The sequence below is a fragment of the Mizuhopecten yessoensis genome, unplaced genomic scaffold (genome assembly GCF_002113885.1).
Source record: "Mizuhopecten yessoensis strain PY_sf001 unplaced genomic scaffold, ASM211388v2 scaffold10821, whole genome shotgun sequence".
In the NCBI taxonomy this organism is placed as follows: domain Eukaryota; kingdom Metazoa; phylum Mollusca; class Bivalvia; order Pectinida; family Pectinidae; genus Mizuhopecten; species Mizuhopecten yessoensis.
In genome coordinates, this window is record NW_018408738.1 from 174,087 (window position 1) to 190,633 (window position 16,547).

At 39.3% G+C, this 16,547-nt stretch overlaps 2 protein-coding genes across 5 annotated transcripts in view; both read left to right on the forward strand.

The window, feature by feature from the left end:
- LOC110462658 (protocadherin-7-like) overlaps positions 1-9,582 on the forward strand; it is a 78,726-nt gene extending 69,144 nt beyond the window's left edge. For all 4 annotated transcript variants that reach the window (XM_021516728.1, XM_021516730.1, XM_021516731.1 and 1 more), the window contains 4 exons: positions 1,075-3,813; positions 6,443-6,568; positions 7,799-7,913; positions 8,193-9,582. In XM_021516728.1, coding sequence (XP_021372403.1) covers positions 1,114-3,813; positions 6,443-6,568; positions 7,799-7,913; positions 8,193-8,488 — 3,237 coding nt within the window. In that variant the 5' untranslated portion in view covers positions 1,075-1,113 and the 3' untranslated portion in view covers positions 8,489-9,582. The remainder of the gene's footprint in view (positions 1-1,074; positions 3,814-6,442; positions 6,569-7,798; positions 7,914-8,192) is intronic.
- A 2,171-nt stretch (positions 9,583-11,753) lies between these two features.
- On the forward strand, positions 11,754-16,080 carry LOC110462681 (extensin-3-like). Its single transcript, XM_021516772.1, has 2 exons — positions 11,754-11,819; positions 14,242-16,080. Exons 1-2 carry the CDS (start codon positions 11,754-11,756, stop codon positions 16,078-16,080), a joined length of 1,905 nt encoding a protein of 634 aa, XP_021372447.1.
- Positions 16,081-16,547: the final 467 nt, after the last annotated feature.

A 16,547-nucleotide genomic window follows, 5' to 3' on the forward strand; every position in this document is an offset into this window, starting at 1 on the left:
GGTCCGGAGACTAATGGGGTTTTTTATGGAAATTTTCTAGACATTTTTATAGCAAATTTGTCCATGTTTTATTATCATTAAATGAATAATGTTGTAATTATAAAGAAATTAATTTAATAAATATGATTTATGTACATTCAGGTAAATGTACTGTTTTGTTAAATAAAATTTCTTTTTCTGTTGTAATGTCCATTATAAAACTTAGTGAATATTTACTCCACCTTTCTGTAATGAAGTAAATAAATTGAAACAATTTCATGTTGGTGATATCTGGTGAACTCCAGTATGCTGCATTTTGAAATTTAAGAAATATTGTAGATTGAAAATATTGTCACTGTATAATGTCTCTCTCTGTTGTTAAATGAAACATAAGGAAGTAAATAGATGGTGGATACATACTTAAAATAAAATTGCTATTGTTTGCATTTGTTATGATTCACGCTTAGAACATTTTTTGGTATCCACTACCTAGGAATTGCCTGGTGATGACATCATTAGTGAACTCATTAGTGGTGTCCTTTGGGGTTTGTTTTAAATTTGTTCTACTACATAATATCTAGCTGAAATGTGTTCCCATTTACCAGGTATGATATTCAATTCACTGATGACTTGATCAACAAATATATGCGGGAGCAATTTCAATGTTTATGGTGTCCATGATTTTCCTAAAATAGTCTTTATTTTATGAAGTCATGTTTTATGATGTGATGAATATTTTATATTTGATATAAAAAGAATCTATACACAATACTATGCTACTTTCAATTGAATCTGGAAATTTATTTGTGATTCGAAGTTATTTTGAATGCTGAATGTCATCAAGAAAGATTACATTAAAACTCAATGTTTTCAACAGACTTGCACATACTGTGTGTCAATCCTGTGTTATAATGCTGTTTCAATGAAAGGTGTGTCAGTAATTAATTAATCCATTTCCTATGATCCCATGGTTAGTGGAACTTGATCTTAAAACATCACACAGGTCAATTAGATAATGCTTGTTACACAGCTGATATTGATTTGTCTTGTGTTTGAATCGAATCTCAGTTGGAATTTCCCTTTGATATTTTCCAGGTTAAGAGAATGGAAAGATAGCTGTTCAGGACTATCATCATGATGGCGGCTTCCTTACACGTCCTTGTGTGTCTCATCCTCTGGATTGTCTCCCCTTGTCATGGCCAAGATGAACTACCAGCCATTGAATTCATTACACTGGAGGAACAACCGGTCGGTACATTAATTGGTAAAATGTCTGATGCAGAAGTTCTGAAAACTGATGTAGTACCCGCAGAATTCAACTCGTTGACCTTTCGACTGCTGGACAGTGGCACTTCCTCCCAAAGCATATCCGTTGTAGAACAGTCTGGAAATGTTTACCTGGAAAAAGTCTTAGACAGGGAAGCACTCTGTGGATATTTGCTCAACTGCCAGTTCACTTTTGATGTGGCTGTAAGGACAGCTTCTAACTCTTACATCACCATCCTTACTGCACAAGTAACAATACAGGACAAAAATGACCATGTTCCTTTGTTCCCCGCCAGCTTCCTCAATCTTCAGGTATCGGAGAATGATCAAGACACAAAGTACACCATTGCTCCCGCTGAGGATAAAGACATTGGAAATTTTTCAATTCAGAGTTATGAAATTGTACAACAGTCTGATATTTTTGGCCTTGAAATAACAAAGAACCAGGATCAGAGTCTCAGTTTACAAGTGATACTGAAAAAAGAGTTGGATCGTGAAGAGCAAAATCGTTATCAGTTTCATGTAGTGGCAAAGGATGGAGGGGACCCACCTAACTCGGGAACACTGAGCATTTCTGTTGAGGTCCTAGATGAGAATGACAATAATCCAAATTTTTTAGAATCGGAGTACAGCATGTCTGTCAAAGAAAAGACTGCAGCAGGTACGATAGTGTTACAGGTATTGGCTACAGATAAAGACATGGGTGTAAATGGACAGATCACTTATCGTTTCAGTCCTCATCAGCAAGGCCTTGAACAGATTCAACAGGTGTTTACTATCAGCCAGCAAACGGGTGAAATAAGCCTGTCTAAAACTCTCTCAGCCAACCCTGGTACAGTGTTCCAGTTTTACGTAGATGCAAGTGACCAGGGGGACCAAGCTAAAGTCACCCAACAACTGGTGACTGTCACAGTGGTCGACGGGGGCAACAACCCACCAGAACTCCTCCTTAGCTACATCATCACCAGCGACAACGGGGTCATGAACATCTCTGAATCTGCCAAGAACGCTACACCCCTTGTTCATGTCCGGGTTGATGATTCTGATTCAGGATTAAACGGGAATGTGTCCTGTACCATCAATGATACAAACTTCACTCTACAACCTGTGGCCGGGAAAGGCTTTATCGTCATGACGAATAATCGACTTGACCGAGAGATTGTTCAGCGTTACTATGTTACTGTTCTTTGTGAAGACAAGGGGTCTCCTCCTCTTAGCTCTGTGGTAAACTTTACAGTTAACGTCACAGATGAAAATGACAGAATCCCAAGGTTTTCAAAAGGTGTCTACCCTGCAACTCTCACGGAAAACTCTAATCCAGGAGGTGTGGTTACACAAGTCTCTGCCTCTGACGATGACATCGGTCGAAATGCTCAAGTCAACTATTACCTTCATGACGACAGTGTTTCTAAATTTGCCATCAATTCTCACACTGGGGTCATAACAGCAAATATGAAATTTGACCGCGAGGTCAATCCAAGAATAACGTTTCGAGTGCTGGCAGTTGATGGTGGCAACCCTCAGCAGACAGGAACAGCGACTGTTGTCCTAACCATCACAGATATCAATGACAATGCTCCGTCATTCAATTCCAGTGGGGTCGAAATGATGATTCAGGAAAACCGTGAGCCTCTCACAAAGGTTGGAGAATTGAAGGCTGTTGACTCTGATGAAGGTAACAATGGCAGAGTTGTCTACTCCTTGTTAGGTAATGTGTCCAGAAATCTTCCATTCATTGTGTATCAGGATGGAGTTGTTCGTGCCAAGGAAAGCTTGGACAGAGAAGTCCAATCTGTGTATACCTTTCATGTTCGTGCTCGAGATCAAGGCGACACTCCTCTAGAAACAAACATTTCTGTGACTGTGCACATTACTGACGATAATGACAATAGTCCTGTCTTTGTTTTCCCCAATGATAGTAATGATACTGTTTCCATTGGATACCTGGCAGAGACGCCATCTTGGATCACAAAAATTAGTGCAGCTGACAGAGACACGGATCAGATCAAGGCTATTGTGTATAGTATTCGCCATGGAAACGACCTTCAACTGTTTTCGATTGACCCCTACACTGGGGACCTTTACCTTCTGAACACTCACATGGTGTCCGAGGATACAAGTTTCCGTCTAATGCTTTCTGCCGAGGACAATGGGAGCCCGCGACGGGTGACCACTCATTCACTACACGTGATTCTTGTGTACACAAATGCAACATCTCTTGCTCACATGGCAGAAAACACAGGCAACAAATACATTATTATTTCGGCTGTGGTTGTTGTACTTACTGTTATCTTATCAGCCGTTATTATAGCTCTCATTCTGTTTTTACGACGTAAAGATCAACGGCAAGAACTGGCACGGAAACTAAGCAATGATATCAAAAATGAGAATTCCAGGTATCTTGAGAACGGGAAGGTGTGCTACGGGGAAAAACAAGACTTTTCGGGATGCAATGGGGATTTATATAAACAGAAAAAGAAGAAAGAAGTTAGTTTCTCTTTAGATGAGGATTTGGACAATGTGTTTGATATTTCAAGTGTGTCAGCATACAACGTCGGCAAACATGAGGTAAGCTTTCGGAAAACAGTTAATTTCATTTTATTTCTTCTGCACAAAGCAAGCAATCTGAATATGATAAAGAGTCCTAAATAAGTACAAAAATAATTCATTGGCTTCTATATTTTGATTAGTCGTAATCCCCCAAAAAATGTGAAAAAAAATGTATGGTTATGGAATTACTTCAATTTTCTACGTTATTCTTAGTTATGTTGCTAGCATGTTCAGATCGAGGTTTGTGTACAGTTTTAATATCTTATGTAAAGTACACTTAAACTTGATTGATGTGAAAAATCAATTACCACTTTTCAATATATGTTTTACATCTGTTAAAGTGAATGAAGGTGTGAATGTTTGTGTGAGTTTGACAGTTGAAGGTGTGACATGTACACGGGCAGGTGTAAGAACAGGTATGCCTTATTTACCTCTGGTCATTTATAACCCCAGGTACCTGCTTCGTTGACAAGATTTGATCAGGCGGACAGGAGATTTTAGTGATACCTGGCCTAGCTAACCTGCCCCTTGTTTTAACGTGTCGGGTGTTGTACCCTTGGGGTGCACTTCGACCCGACTAGGCGTTAAGGGCCAAACACATGCAATTTCTGACAGGCCACACTATTGTATTACTCCATGTAAATATAACGCACATATCAACCTTAAATACCCAAACATAATGAAATTCTTACACCTAAAGTACAATGAATGCTTCCGGCTAATTAATTTCTATCAATGCTTGTCAAAATCAACTGCGCAGACATAAATTGATATATTTTCTTAAATCAACGTAGGGTGAATGATCGTAAACAATAATGAATACTTGTGTGTGTGGTCGACACACGAAAGATAAACATACAAAAACTGTTTATAAACCTAGATAAAATCATGTTGGTGCAACTTTTGAATTCTATTGAAGGTCAAGTGTTAAGATTTTGAAAGGACATTCTTTTTCCTTCATTCACCCTAAAAGTTAACCTTCGCTGATCGTGTAAGAAAAACTTAAAAAATAAAAAATAAATCACTAAATTTTTCGTAGGATTTGAAATGATTCAGAGGAACATCTGTAAAACGTCAAAAAACACAACAATAGAAAAATAAAAAGGAGAGAATTTGAACTTTGACATCGCATGACGCATGTGTAACAGCTATTGTTGGTGTTCACAGTCAAGCTATACAGGGTATAGGATGTTGTGGTTAGCTCGTGTGACGAGTAAAAAATGTCCAATATCTTTTAGTGACGCTTGTCACAACCATGAGTGTCATTGTAAGTAAAAAATGGGATCGTAGAATATTGTTTCAAAAAGACTACTGGTATGTCAGTTAACAAGAAGTGCATGGCATATATTTTCAAAATAGTACAGTATCATTCTAGATACCAGGCTAAAGTGTTACACCTGGTGAGTCATTAACTAAAACCTGATAATTTAGGGAAAGATTATAGAAGGAAATATCCTGTACGAAATTTGAATGTTTTAATGACTTGAGTGTTTAAGATAACAATCTAACCTTAGTGGTGTTATCTTACCAGTAATTTTACAAATAACCCCGAGTCAATCCCATGCTCCAGGGAATACCCATAGCCTTCAGGGAGTGCCTGTCAGAACTATCTTAAATATCATAAACTGGTCATTTGTCAACAGGAAAACACTCTTCTCTCTAGTTTATATACTCTCCTCTTATAGTCACATTGAAATATGTTTCAATTCTGACAGAATTCTTCAAAATAGGGTTTTAATATTACTAAAAAAAAGTCTAATAGTGTAATTGAATAGTTATTAAATAATAATATAAATGGTACTCTAGGAGAGCTTTTTTCACAGACATGGTGAAATTGTGTTGCTATTTGGTCCACATGTTTGTTGGTTGTTGTGGCGTGTGTCAACATCACGACACTCACATTGTATTGTACGTAGTTAATACATTTGACTTGTACTCTATTTCGGATTATTACATACTTATAAATGTTGCATTACACTGCTGTTTCGTTTAAATGAGCTTCCCATTTCACCTGATTTCACTGTAGAACATTCAGATTTAAAAGACCAAAATAACAAAGTCATTTCCTGAAGCTGTTTGCTGAAAATATTAAAATTCTAAAAATTAAATACATTTAAACCCTCTGTACAGAGCAAGGCGATATTTAGCATGATAATTACTTAGTCAACATTTACTCAGACTTTGTTAAATGGCCGAGGATGTTAGTTTAGCCACCCAAATACCAAACACGATCCACCACAGAATTTCTTGGGTGTCAATTAAAATGGTAGAGTAATGGCTGGAGAGTGTTTGAACTAGCAGGAGATGGACTTCTGTGTGGTCAGCGTGATTAAACATTTAAACATGGCCATAAAGTGTTACATAATTCTCCCTACATTTTTATATAACTTAACTCGATGGATTTTGTTCATGAAACATTCTGTCATTTTCATTGCCAGTTCAAAATCGGAGCTAAAAGGTTGATTAGTTCGTAATGGTTGCTTTGGTGTTGAACGCAAAGTTTGTTGTGATTCAGGGTTGCTGATGAACGGTTATTGCGATTAGGATGAAAAACGTTGATGTAGTGCTGAGTGATTGTTTTAGTGCTGAATTGTTGATTATAATTTCCATTTTTGAGTTTACAAAAACTTTTTATCTTTCCTGACAGCATGCAGAGAAGATGAAGACATTCCAGCCTTCAGTGACCTACGACCCCCAGACCATTCAGACCCTACATCTTCATCAGCTTCTAATACAGAACCAGGACACCAGCAAGGACAAAAATCTTAAAAAGGTACACATTGAAAACACTACACACTATCAACTACCACTATCTAGACATTGGGCAAGGACAAAAATCTTAAAAAGATACACATTGAAAACATGGGACAATCTCTTGAAACGGCAAGTACAAAATTCTTCAAAGGTTACACAAAATCAACCATCTAGACACTGGGCAAGGCGAAATTCATACATTGAAAACACTGTACAATATCTTAGGACAACAGCAAGGGCAAGAGCTTTGACAAGTGTTTAGCCTTAACACCAAATTGGATAGAATTTGGTTTTAATGGGGGAAAAAGTAATAAATATTTAGAATCATTTGGTCAAACTGGTTTAAAAGATGAAGTCCCTAGTTCTAGCTGGCTGTCTCCAGAAAAGAACTTATTTCATACACTGCTGATTTTAAAAACAATTTCTAAAAATAAATATCAAAAGATGTCCAATAGTTTTAGGGATGACATTTGAACAAAACTCAAAAATAGCAGTTAATAGCTGTCACAGTTTGAGTTGGTTACTTGCCGAGAACAAAGTCATTTTCAAGTCCATTACCTGTGATGCTTTCTCAAACAAAAAAATGCTACCCATCGATACATAGCATATGCCAAAGGCGGAAATGTCAAGAATCCGGTTTCAATATTGTAAAATTTGATATCCTAATTCAAAACTATGTTATTTGTTAGAATTTGTTCTAACTGTGTTAGTCATTAAGCCAGGGACAGGCTGTGATATGTACACACAAACCCTCCCTGTAGAGTCAGGCTGTCACCAACCCCATAACCTACACCATTGTCACTGGTCAGAAATCCTCCAGTAAATCATGGACATCCCTTTCATCGGTTGACCTGTGTCCAACCTAGGGTCAAAGCCAGAGTGACCAGCTGACCAGTCCTGATGAGTAATAGGCAGTTAGCCAATAGGGTGTGCAGTGTAGGAATTGCCTCGTCACTCCTGGCTGCCCAGGAACAATAGTTGGACTGTTTACCAATTACAATTTTAATCTCAACCTAATTTCGGACTTATTTATAACATAAAAAAAGAACACCTTGTGAAGTTTTCCAACTAACAAACTGCTATTTTACTGGCTTAGATTGAGTCATCAGACCATGTGATTTTTGTTAGAAATGATGAACTAGGAAAATTGTCAACTGATGAAAAGTAGTCAGTGTTTCAGCACTTACAATAGTACCACTTATAATTAATTATAACTCACAAAATCATAACTCGACTGTTTTATTTTTAGTTAAATGTCAAGTCGCCACATGATGATATAAGTGACACGTCGGGGGAGACGACTACAAGTGACAGTGGCCGTGGTGGCAGTGATATGGACGTGCCCAGCTGTACCAATATGCCAGGTACAATCATATAACCATTACATCTATTTGTTCTCTACCCAAATATACGAATAATTAAAAAATTGACAGATCAATGTTGTTCATGGTGGAACATATTTCTGAAGAAAATGTGGGGGGAAAAATAATTGTTTTGTTCAATTCAGTCAAGGTGATTACATTTTATTAAAAAAAAATAGCCAAGTTATTGTCATCAACTTTTAAATCTGAAATATTTTCATTTATCTTGACAGATAATTCTGCAAACTTCATTATTGTAATTTTGATGTCTTTGAATTTCAGATGATGCTAAAGCTTACAACTTTAACAGTCACCATGGTTACCAGTCGTCGTCAGGCTCCACATCCTATCTGACATGTGGCTCCCCCACAGATAAAGAGGAGGGAGATCTGGTGAAGCCGCGACCAGTCTCCGACATATACTCCTTATCCTCAAAACAAAAAGACTTCAAACATTTAACGCCTCGAGAAAACTTTGAGAGGAAACACAATTTACAAAGTAGTGCTCAAAAAACCGGTGTCAGAGGTAGTGACACAACAAGACAGAAGCCGAGTGATTGGTCACCTTCATATGTGTGAGACCAATGAGAAACTTTGTTACATTGAAAGTCTCATTATCTCATCCAATGGCAGCAGAGGACACATAGTGTATATTTCTACAAAACTGACAAATCAAAAGACACTGGTGATTTTATACACATTTTAGATTGAACATTTTAATGGAGTTTGACCTTCACGTTTTACACATAGCGTCATGCAAATGTTGCCATAGTTTCCGTTGTGTAAGTTTGTGTATCAGCAATGCCGTCCATTTGTGGGATATACAATGTATATGTTACCATGAAGAAGCTCAAAACCAATTCCATGTTTGTGAGTTGGCCTTGAGATTATTTTTGTATTTTATGAAGGACAGAGATAGCCTAGTGGGACCATGCTAAAGACTGTTGGCCTGTACATTGATTACTTTAGCTGTTTTATGGTACTTTGACATGCAATCTACCTACATATCTGTTACTATAACATGTGTGTGAGCATGTGACAGCCCCCAATTGTTGGTCCTCAGTCGTACCCTACCTGTCAATACAGGTGTGGCATCTAGCGCTCGTTAACCTCCCACCCCTCACATACCCAGTAGACCCTACTGTCCATTGTTTTGGGTTGGACTTTGTCACAGTTTTGAGGGGTTAGAAATAAGGGACAGTATAACAACCATTCAAAAGAAGAAATTTGAGAAAAAATCTTTTGAAACTTAACACGAAATCAGCTCAACCTGAAGTATATATTTCACTATTGTAATTTTAAGGGTAATTATAAAACGAGTTAAGATATTTTCATCCATAAATTTTAAAATGGATTTCCCCTGAAACACAGGCCTACTGTTTTTGTTTGACTGATGGAATAATCTTTATGAGATGATCAGATTTTATCAAATTGGAAAATGACATGGACAAATTTATAAATACTATATACATATATATATATATATGGTTGCAGAGGAAGAAAATAACATAGAAATATGGATTTGATGGTCTGTCAATGGTTAACTGGACATTCTGAATTCTTGTGATACCATGTGTTTGTCTAGTCTCCCACAATGCTTTGCTATTTGATTGATCACATGTGTACACCATAGAGGTTCATTTAGTTTTCAAATAGTATTTTATGTTTCTCACTTCATATTAAAAAAACCAATTTCAAATAGTATTTTATGTTTCTCACAAAAAAACTTCAAATATGATTTGAATAACTGGAAAACTATTGGTGGCTTAATGTATTAACAATGAATTAAAATGATCATGAAACAAATTCAAACTAGCAATTCATACCTTGTAAGTTAATTTAAGATAAAATTAGATATGAAATTTTAAATGATTAAAAACGTAATTTTACAATGTACGATAATTGAATTTATTAGGAACACTGTCACTGACATTGGTTTTGTTGTAGCTTTTATTCTTGTTGTTTTAAACAAGTATGGAAAGCATTATATGTAAATTGTGATAATATAAACATTATATTTGATAGTGTAACTGATGTGGGAATGTCTGTATATATGTGGATGGTACAGTATAAGTGAGGTAGGGATGTATTGGTGTGTGTTACCCAGGTGTGGATGTATGCATGAAACGATTTAGTTGAGAGAGAAAAAAACACAATGAATGGTACAAAACATTCAAGGTTGAGATAGAAAAGAATATGATTCAATTGATAGCAGTTTGATTAAAAATAAAACAAGTTAAATACTCATTAAATATTTATTAAATCTTATAACTTCCATTGACTGTTACCTAACATTGTTTCATTTTGCATGTTAATTAGACTAGTGCTACCACTCAACTTTTTGATATCATTGGAAAAAAATTAGGATGATAAACTCTCCAAGTCTTCAATATGATTTGCGGTGAAGTAGAATATCATGTAAACTATGAAACTGCACTACAGATACAAGGTGCTCAAGGCCCTGATTGATTGAAAGATTGGTGCTATGTTTATGTTTGGACCTTTTGTAATGTTCCTATTAAGCCCTGCCCCTTGCAGCTTAAGTTCTGCCCCTTATTTTATCATGTGACACAAATCTCTGACATTGTCCGACAGCTGTGCTGTTCTATTTTTCCATGATTATGATTAAACTATGTTGCAATAAAATATGAAATATAAAATGATTTGTTCTTGTGTTGTGTTCCAAATGGCTAAGGACCGTATGAAGGGGAGACGTGTTCCAAATGTCTAAGGACCGTATGAAGGGGAGACGTTCCAAATGGACCCTACGAAAGAGAGACCAGACGTGTTCAAAATGGCTAAGGACGGTATGAAGGAGAGACTGTTTTCAATTGCATGAGCTTCATCCGGGACTGTGTTCAAAATGTCATGTTTTGATAAAATTGATGTCTTAACACAAAATAATGTAGATTATAATTAGTTTTAAATAAGTACGCAATCCTTCCATAGACTCATTACAAAGATCATTTTGCAAACCTTTGAATCTAGCTGTTGATACGACGCAAGACACAAACAAACATAACACAGCTTTTAAGACCGTCACTAGCCGTTAACATTAAACTGACCATTACCAGTACTGTTGGACAGTGTGACTGTCGATAACTACTTAAACGACGTTAGCTGTTGAACAGTGCCGTAACAGCTATGTTGGCGCAAACTATTGAACAGTTCAGCACTCATTTAACGCTAATATGACGTCGATGTTAAACAAAGTGTCAATCGGTAAAGGTTAACTTTGTGTACAGTGTCGGTAAACGTTATGTACGTTAACTTTGTGTACAGTGTCAGTAAACGTTATCGACGTTAACTTTGTGTACAGTGTCAGTAAATGTTATGTACGTTACCTTTGTGTACAGTGTCAGTAAACGCTATGTACGTTACCTTTGTGTACAGTGTCAGTAAACGTCTTGAACGTTACATTTGAAATGTGTTGCTCACAGTCAATACTAACTCGACATTTCACAATTTTTGAAGTGTTTAACAGTTCGTAATCATTAACTTGACGCTATACAACAATGAAAATGTCAATTATAGCTTGACGTAATTTTGGAACAGTGTCACACAAGTATTGAACAGTGTAACAGTATACAGTTAGAGTATGGGGTTGAGGGATATAGCAAGTTTCTGGTGTCCCGAGACCAGGTCTATTTCCCGAGGCGAAGCCGAAGGGACACCAGAAACTTGCTATATATGCCTCAACCCCATAAACTTGCTATATATGCCTCAACCCCATACTTTAACCGTTTTATTATACCGATACACACTGGAGAGATAGTTTTAACTAGAAAATATTTGTAAACCATAAGCTGTATAGCTTCACGTCCCAAATACCCTTTTGATGGCAATGGAGCCAAATGCTTACGAGTTCGGCAGCAAGCTCCGCCCACCTCACGCGTCACTGCCGAGTTCGGTAACAAGCTCCGCCCACCTCTCGCCTGATTGGCTCGGCGGAAACCCCCGAGTGTAGGTGTGTTTTAGTTCACAGACTAACACACAAGACTTAAACACACTCAGGCAAAAGTGGGGATATATTCGATTTATCCAATTACTTTTATATAGAGTAAATAAAGTAGAGGTGTAATAATTAACGCTAACACGGCTGACGTTAAATTATTGAACAATGTAGCCATCAGTCATAGCTTGACGTAACTTTAGAACAATGTAACAGTTAGTTAACGCTAACTCGGCTGACGTTATAACTATTGAACCATATAGCCGTCAGTTAAAGCTTGACGTAACTTTTGACCCACAATGGGGTCCCGTGACCACTTTTCCCGGACCAAGGTTTGAAAGTTGATTTTAGTCAATTTGAGGGTGCTGATTAAAATCTTTTGAAAGATGTTGCGAAGCATTTCCAGTGACACAAGAGGCTCTTCAGCAAATGTCCACATTCACTGTTCGACACATCTACAATGATAAAATTAGTAAGCTAAACATGACTCATGAGTGGATATATACTTGAACGATGATGAGGATGATGAAAGTAATGATGACGAAGTTATATGTAGTGACTCTGGATAAAGAGGAAGATGGTGACTAAAACTCTACATGTATCATTGACCAGACAACCAGTGTAGTTTGGAAAAAGAACAGGTCTGCTGAATCCCACTGTATGACCATAAGAGGCGACTAATGTGGAAGCCCCTGCAGAATTGAGGGGTTTCGTCCGTGTCTTCTACGAAGGCGAAATGGAAGAGACAAAAAATGATCTGCGTCTCCCATTACAGCACTTTAGATCTTTTTCGTTTCCTTCCTTTCCTGTCTTCTTTCTTTTCTAACAACTTGCTGTTTGTGGCGGCGACTACCTAGACACCCGTTCTCCTATCAACCATTGGGGATTTACTTTTGTGCCCTCTATTTGGGGACATAAAAGCGACCAAAATAAATCTGCTGCACCCATTGCAATATTTGGGATTTTTATTATATTACTTTCTCTTTCTGACGAACTTTTATTTCTTTGTGCCTTGCTTGGCAACACCTCACTTTTGGCTTTAACGTTGAACGTTACAACGTTCGCCCAGGTGAGGAAGGCCATAGGTTCCGTACCCAGCTCTGGAAATACCAGAGTCCTTAAACATGGTAGTTGTTATTCCCTGCTTAACGTTCAGCATTTAGAAAAATGGCAACAACTGGTTCCCCCGTTGTCAGTATAATGTGACCAGACGGAATGCTGTGCTGGGTGTCTTTGGCATGGTATTTCAGTGAGATAGCACTATAAAATCGGCATCAGATGCGCGCTATCACAAGGAGGCAAGTACACCAACACACCCTGTCTCCGGCACACATACACACATGCACGCTTACTCAACGCCCATAGAGGCACGTCCTTAAAAGACCTTAGCTTTTAATAGGACGTTCAACTAATTAAAAACAAACAAAACCAATCATATGACTTGGCTGATGCAAGGACGATAAACCCGAAATAAACAAAATCATTGACCAAACATTTCATACAATGGTTGTTTTATCTTATTTACACTGGTTAAAGATGAAAGTTTTGAATCCAAACCATTAAGGTTTTCATCCTGGTCTTTTCCTTTGCATATCCTGTTTTTGATAGCAAAAACATAACAGACCATTTGTCGTTCTAGCGCTTACTTTTATCAAGTTATTATACTAATAAATAAATTCCCTGACCCTTCAAACATATATTTAAACCCAAAAATCATATAAACGGACATTTAGAAGCAAAGATATTTATATACCAGACGACTGGTGACGGCCACTTTGAATTTTCGCGTCTGACCGAGTTAGCCCACATTTTCACGAGGTTCACCCAAACTCATTTTAATCAGCATCCTCAAATTGACTAAAATCAACTTTTAAACCTTGGTCCGGGAAACGTGTTCACGGGACCCCATTGTGGGAACTCTACTAGTGTAACAGACAGGGATGAAAAACAAAGGCACAATCCAAGGACTATTGTATACTAGCCTGGAATGGTTACACCGGAGTAGCAACTGTCGACGGTAGACAATAACACTGTACCTAACAACTTACCGCCTGATTTAGTCCACGAACCGCTGATGGTTTATGCTGGTTCTTGGATAACGGTGTGACGTAACATGCCTGTGAACACTTACGGAGCCTGTTTTAGTTTCCAGTACTGAAGTGGAGAGTTTAGGTAGAAATTGTTAATAATGAATTGCTGTAAGAATAAAGACACTGGTAATTAGAGATAAAAAATTCATGTTGGTTTAAACACATCAAATAAAATCTCTTTCCGGTCTTTGAAAAAAGCACGTGCCAGGTTATGAATTATTCATAGCTGTCGTTGCTCATTTCGTAAAGCCATCTATACCGATAGTACGTCGACACGGCTAACCGGGTAGGTAGAGAGGTACCACAACCCACCAAGACTAGAGTGCTACCACAACCCACCAGGACTAGAGTGCTACCACAACCCACCAGGACTAGAGTGCTACCACAACCCACCAGGACTAGAGTGCTACCACAACCCACCAGGACTAGAGAACTACCACAACCCACCAGGACTAGAGAACTACCACAACCCACCAGTACTAGAGTGCTACCACAACCCACCAGGACTAGAGTGCTACCACAACCCACCAGGACTAGAGTGCTACCACAACCCACCAGGACTAGAGTACTACCACAACCCACCAGTACTAGAGAGCTACCACAACCCACCAGGACTAGAGAACTACCACAACCCACCAGGACTAGAGAACTACCACAACCCACCAGGATTAGAGTGCTACCACAACCCACCAGGACTAGAGAGCTACCACAACCCACCAGGACTAGAGTGCTACCACAACTCACCAGTACTAGAGAACTACCACAACTCACCAGTACTAGAGAGCTACCACAACCCACCAGGACTAGAGAACTACCACAACCCACCAGGACTAGAGTGGTACCACAACCCACCAGGACGAGAGAGGTACAACAACCCACCAGGACTAGAGAACTACCACAACCCACCAGGAATAGAGTGCTACCACAACCCACCAGGACTAGAGTGCTCCCACAACCCACCAGGACTAGAGTGCTCCCACAGCCCACCAGGACTAGAGTGCTACCACGACCCACCAGGACTAGAGTGCTACCACAACCCGCCAGGACTAGAGAACTACCACAACCCACCAGGAATAGAGTGCTACCACAACCCACCAGGACTAGAGAACTCCCACAACCCACCAGGATTAGAGTGCTACCACAACCCACCAGGACTAGAGTGCTCCCACAACCCACCAGGACTAGAGTGCTACCACAACTCTCCAGTACTAGAGAACTACCACAACTCACCAGTACTAGAGAGCTATCACAACCCACCAGGACTAGAGTGCTACCACAACTCTCCAGTACTAGAGAACTACCACAACTCACCAGTACTAGAGAGCTATCACAACCCACCAGGACTAGAGTGCTACCACAACTCTCCAGTACTAGAGAACTACCACAACTCACCAGTACTAGAGAGCTATCACAACCCACCAGGACTAGAGTGCTACCACACCCCACCAGGACTAGGGTGCTCCCACGACCCACCAGGACTAGAGTGCTACCACAACCCGCCAGGACTAGAGAACTACCACAACCCACCAGGGCTAGAGAACTACCACAACCCACCAGGACTAGAGTGCTACCACGACCCACCAGGACTAGAGAGCTACCACAACCCTCCAGGACTAGAGAACTACCACAACCCACCAGGAATAGAGTGCTACCACAACCCACCAGGACTAGAGAGCTTCCACAACCCACCAGGACTAGAGTGCTACCACGACCCACCAGGACTAGAGAGCTACCACAACCCTCCAGGACTAGAGAACTACCACAACCCACCAGGGCTAGAGAACTACCACAACCCACCAGGACTAGAGTGGTACCACAACCCACCAGGACGAGAGAGGTACAACAACCCACCAGGACTAGAGAACTACCACAACCCCCCAGGATTAGAGTGCTACCACAACCCACCAGGACTAGAGAACTCCCACAACCCACCAGGATTAGAGTGCTACCACAACCCCCCAGGACTAGAGAACTACCACAACCCACCAGGAATAGAGTGCTACCACAACCCACCAGGACTAGAGAACTCCCACAACCCACCAGGATTAGAGTGCTACCACAACCCTCCAGGACTAGAGAGCTACCACAACCCACCAGGACTAGAGAGCTACCAGTGTATATGTCGTTAATCATTCAATGATCTTATTTGTGTTGGTCCTTCCTTATATGTTTACCGAAGAGTTACGATACATGCATGCACCAACAGCCCGTTTCGGCCATGATAGCGTGCAACCCCGCGCCATTCGATTTAAAGCCGAAAGTAGTTGTTATTTCTCAACGTTTTCGAAGCGGTTCATTGCATAATAGGTTGACGATGCGTCCCCTCTTCAAGCAAGCTTATTTTAATCACTTTTTCTTGAAATTGATCAAACGGACTTTCATTTGCTACAAAAAAAAGTGAAACATTTGATCTTATTTCAGCAGTATAAAACCAGGAAAAAGGACCGTGTGATGAAGAGGAACGTTTCCCATGACGATTATCTACATATGCCAGCTGTCCGCTTATTATTTCCCTACCCCACAAAACAATGCGGAGCGTCATTTATATTGCAGATAGCGAGTGTCTATGTGAGGGAAGCCATGTGTAGTGGCAGGT

Coding starts and splice junctions, on each gene's coding strand:
- LOC110462681 (XM_021516772.1), top strand. CDS start 11,754: ATGGAGCCAAATGCTTACGAGTTCGGCAGCAAGCTCCGCCCACCTCAC. Junction 11,820..14,241: donor ACGCGTCACTGCCGAGTTCG/GTAACAAGCTCC, acceptor CTAACCGGGTAG/GTAGAGAGGTACCACAACCC.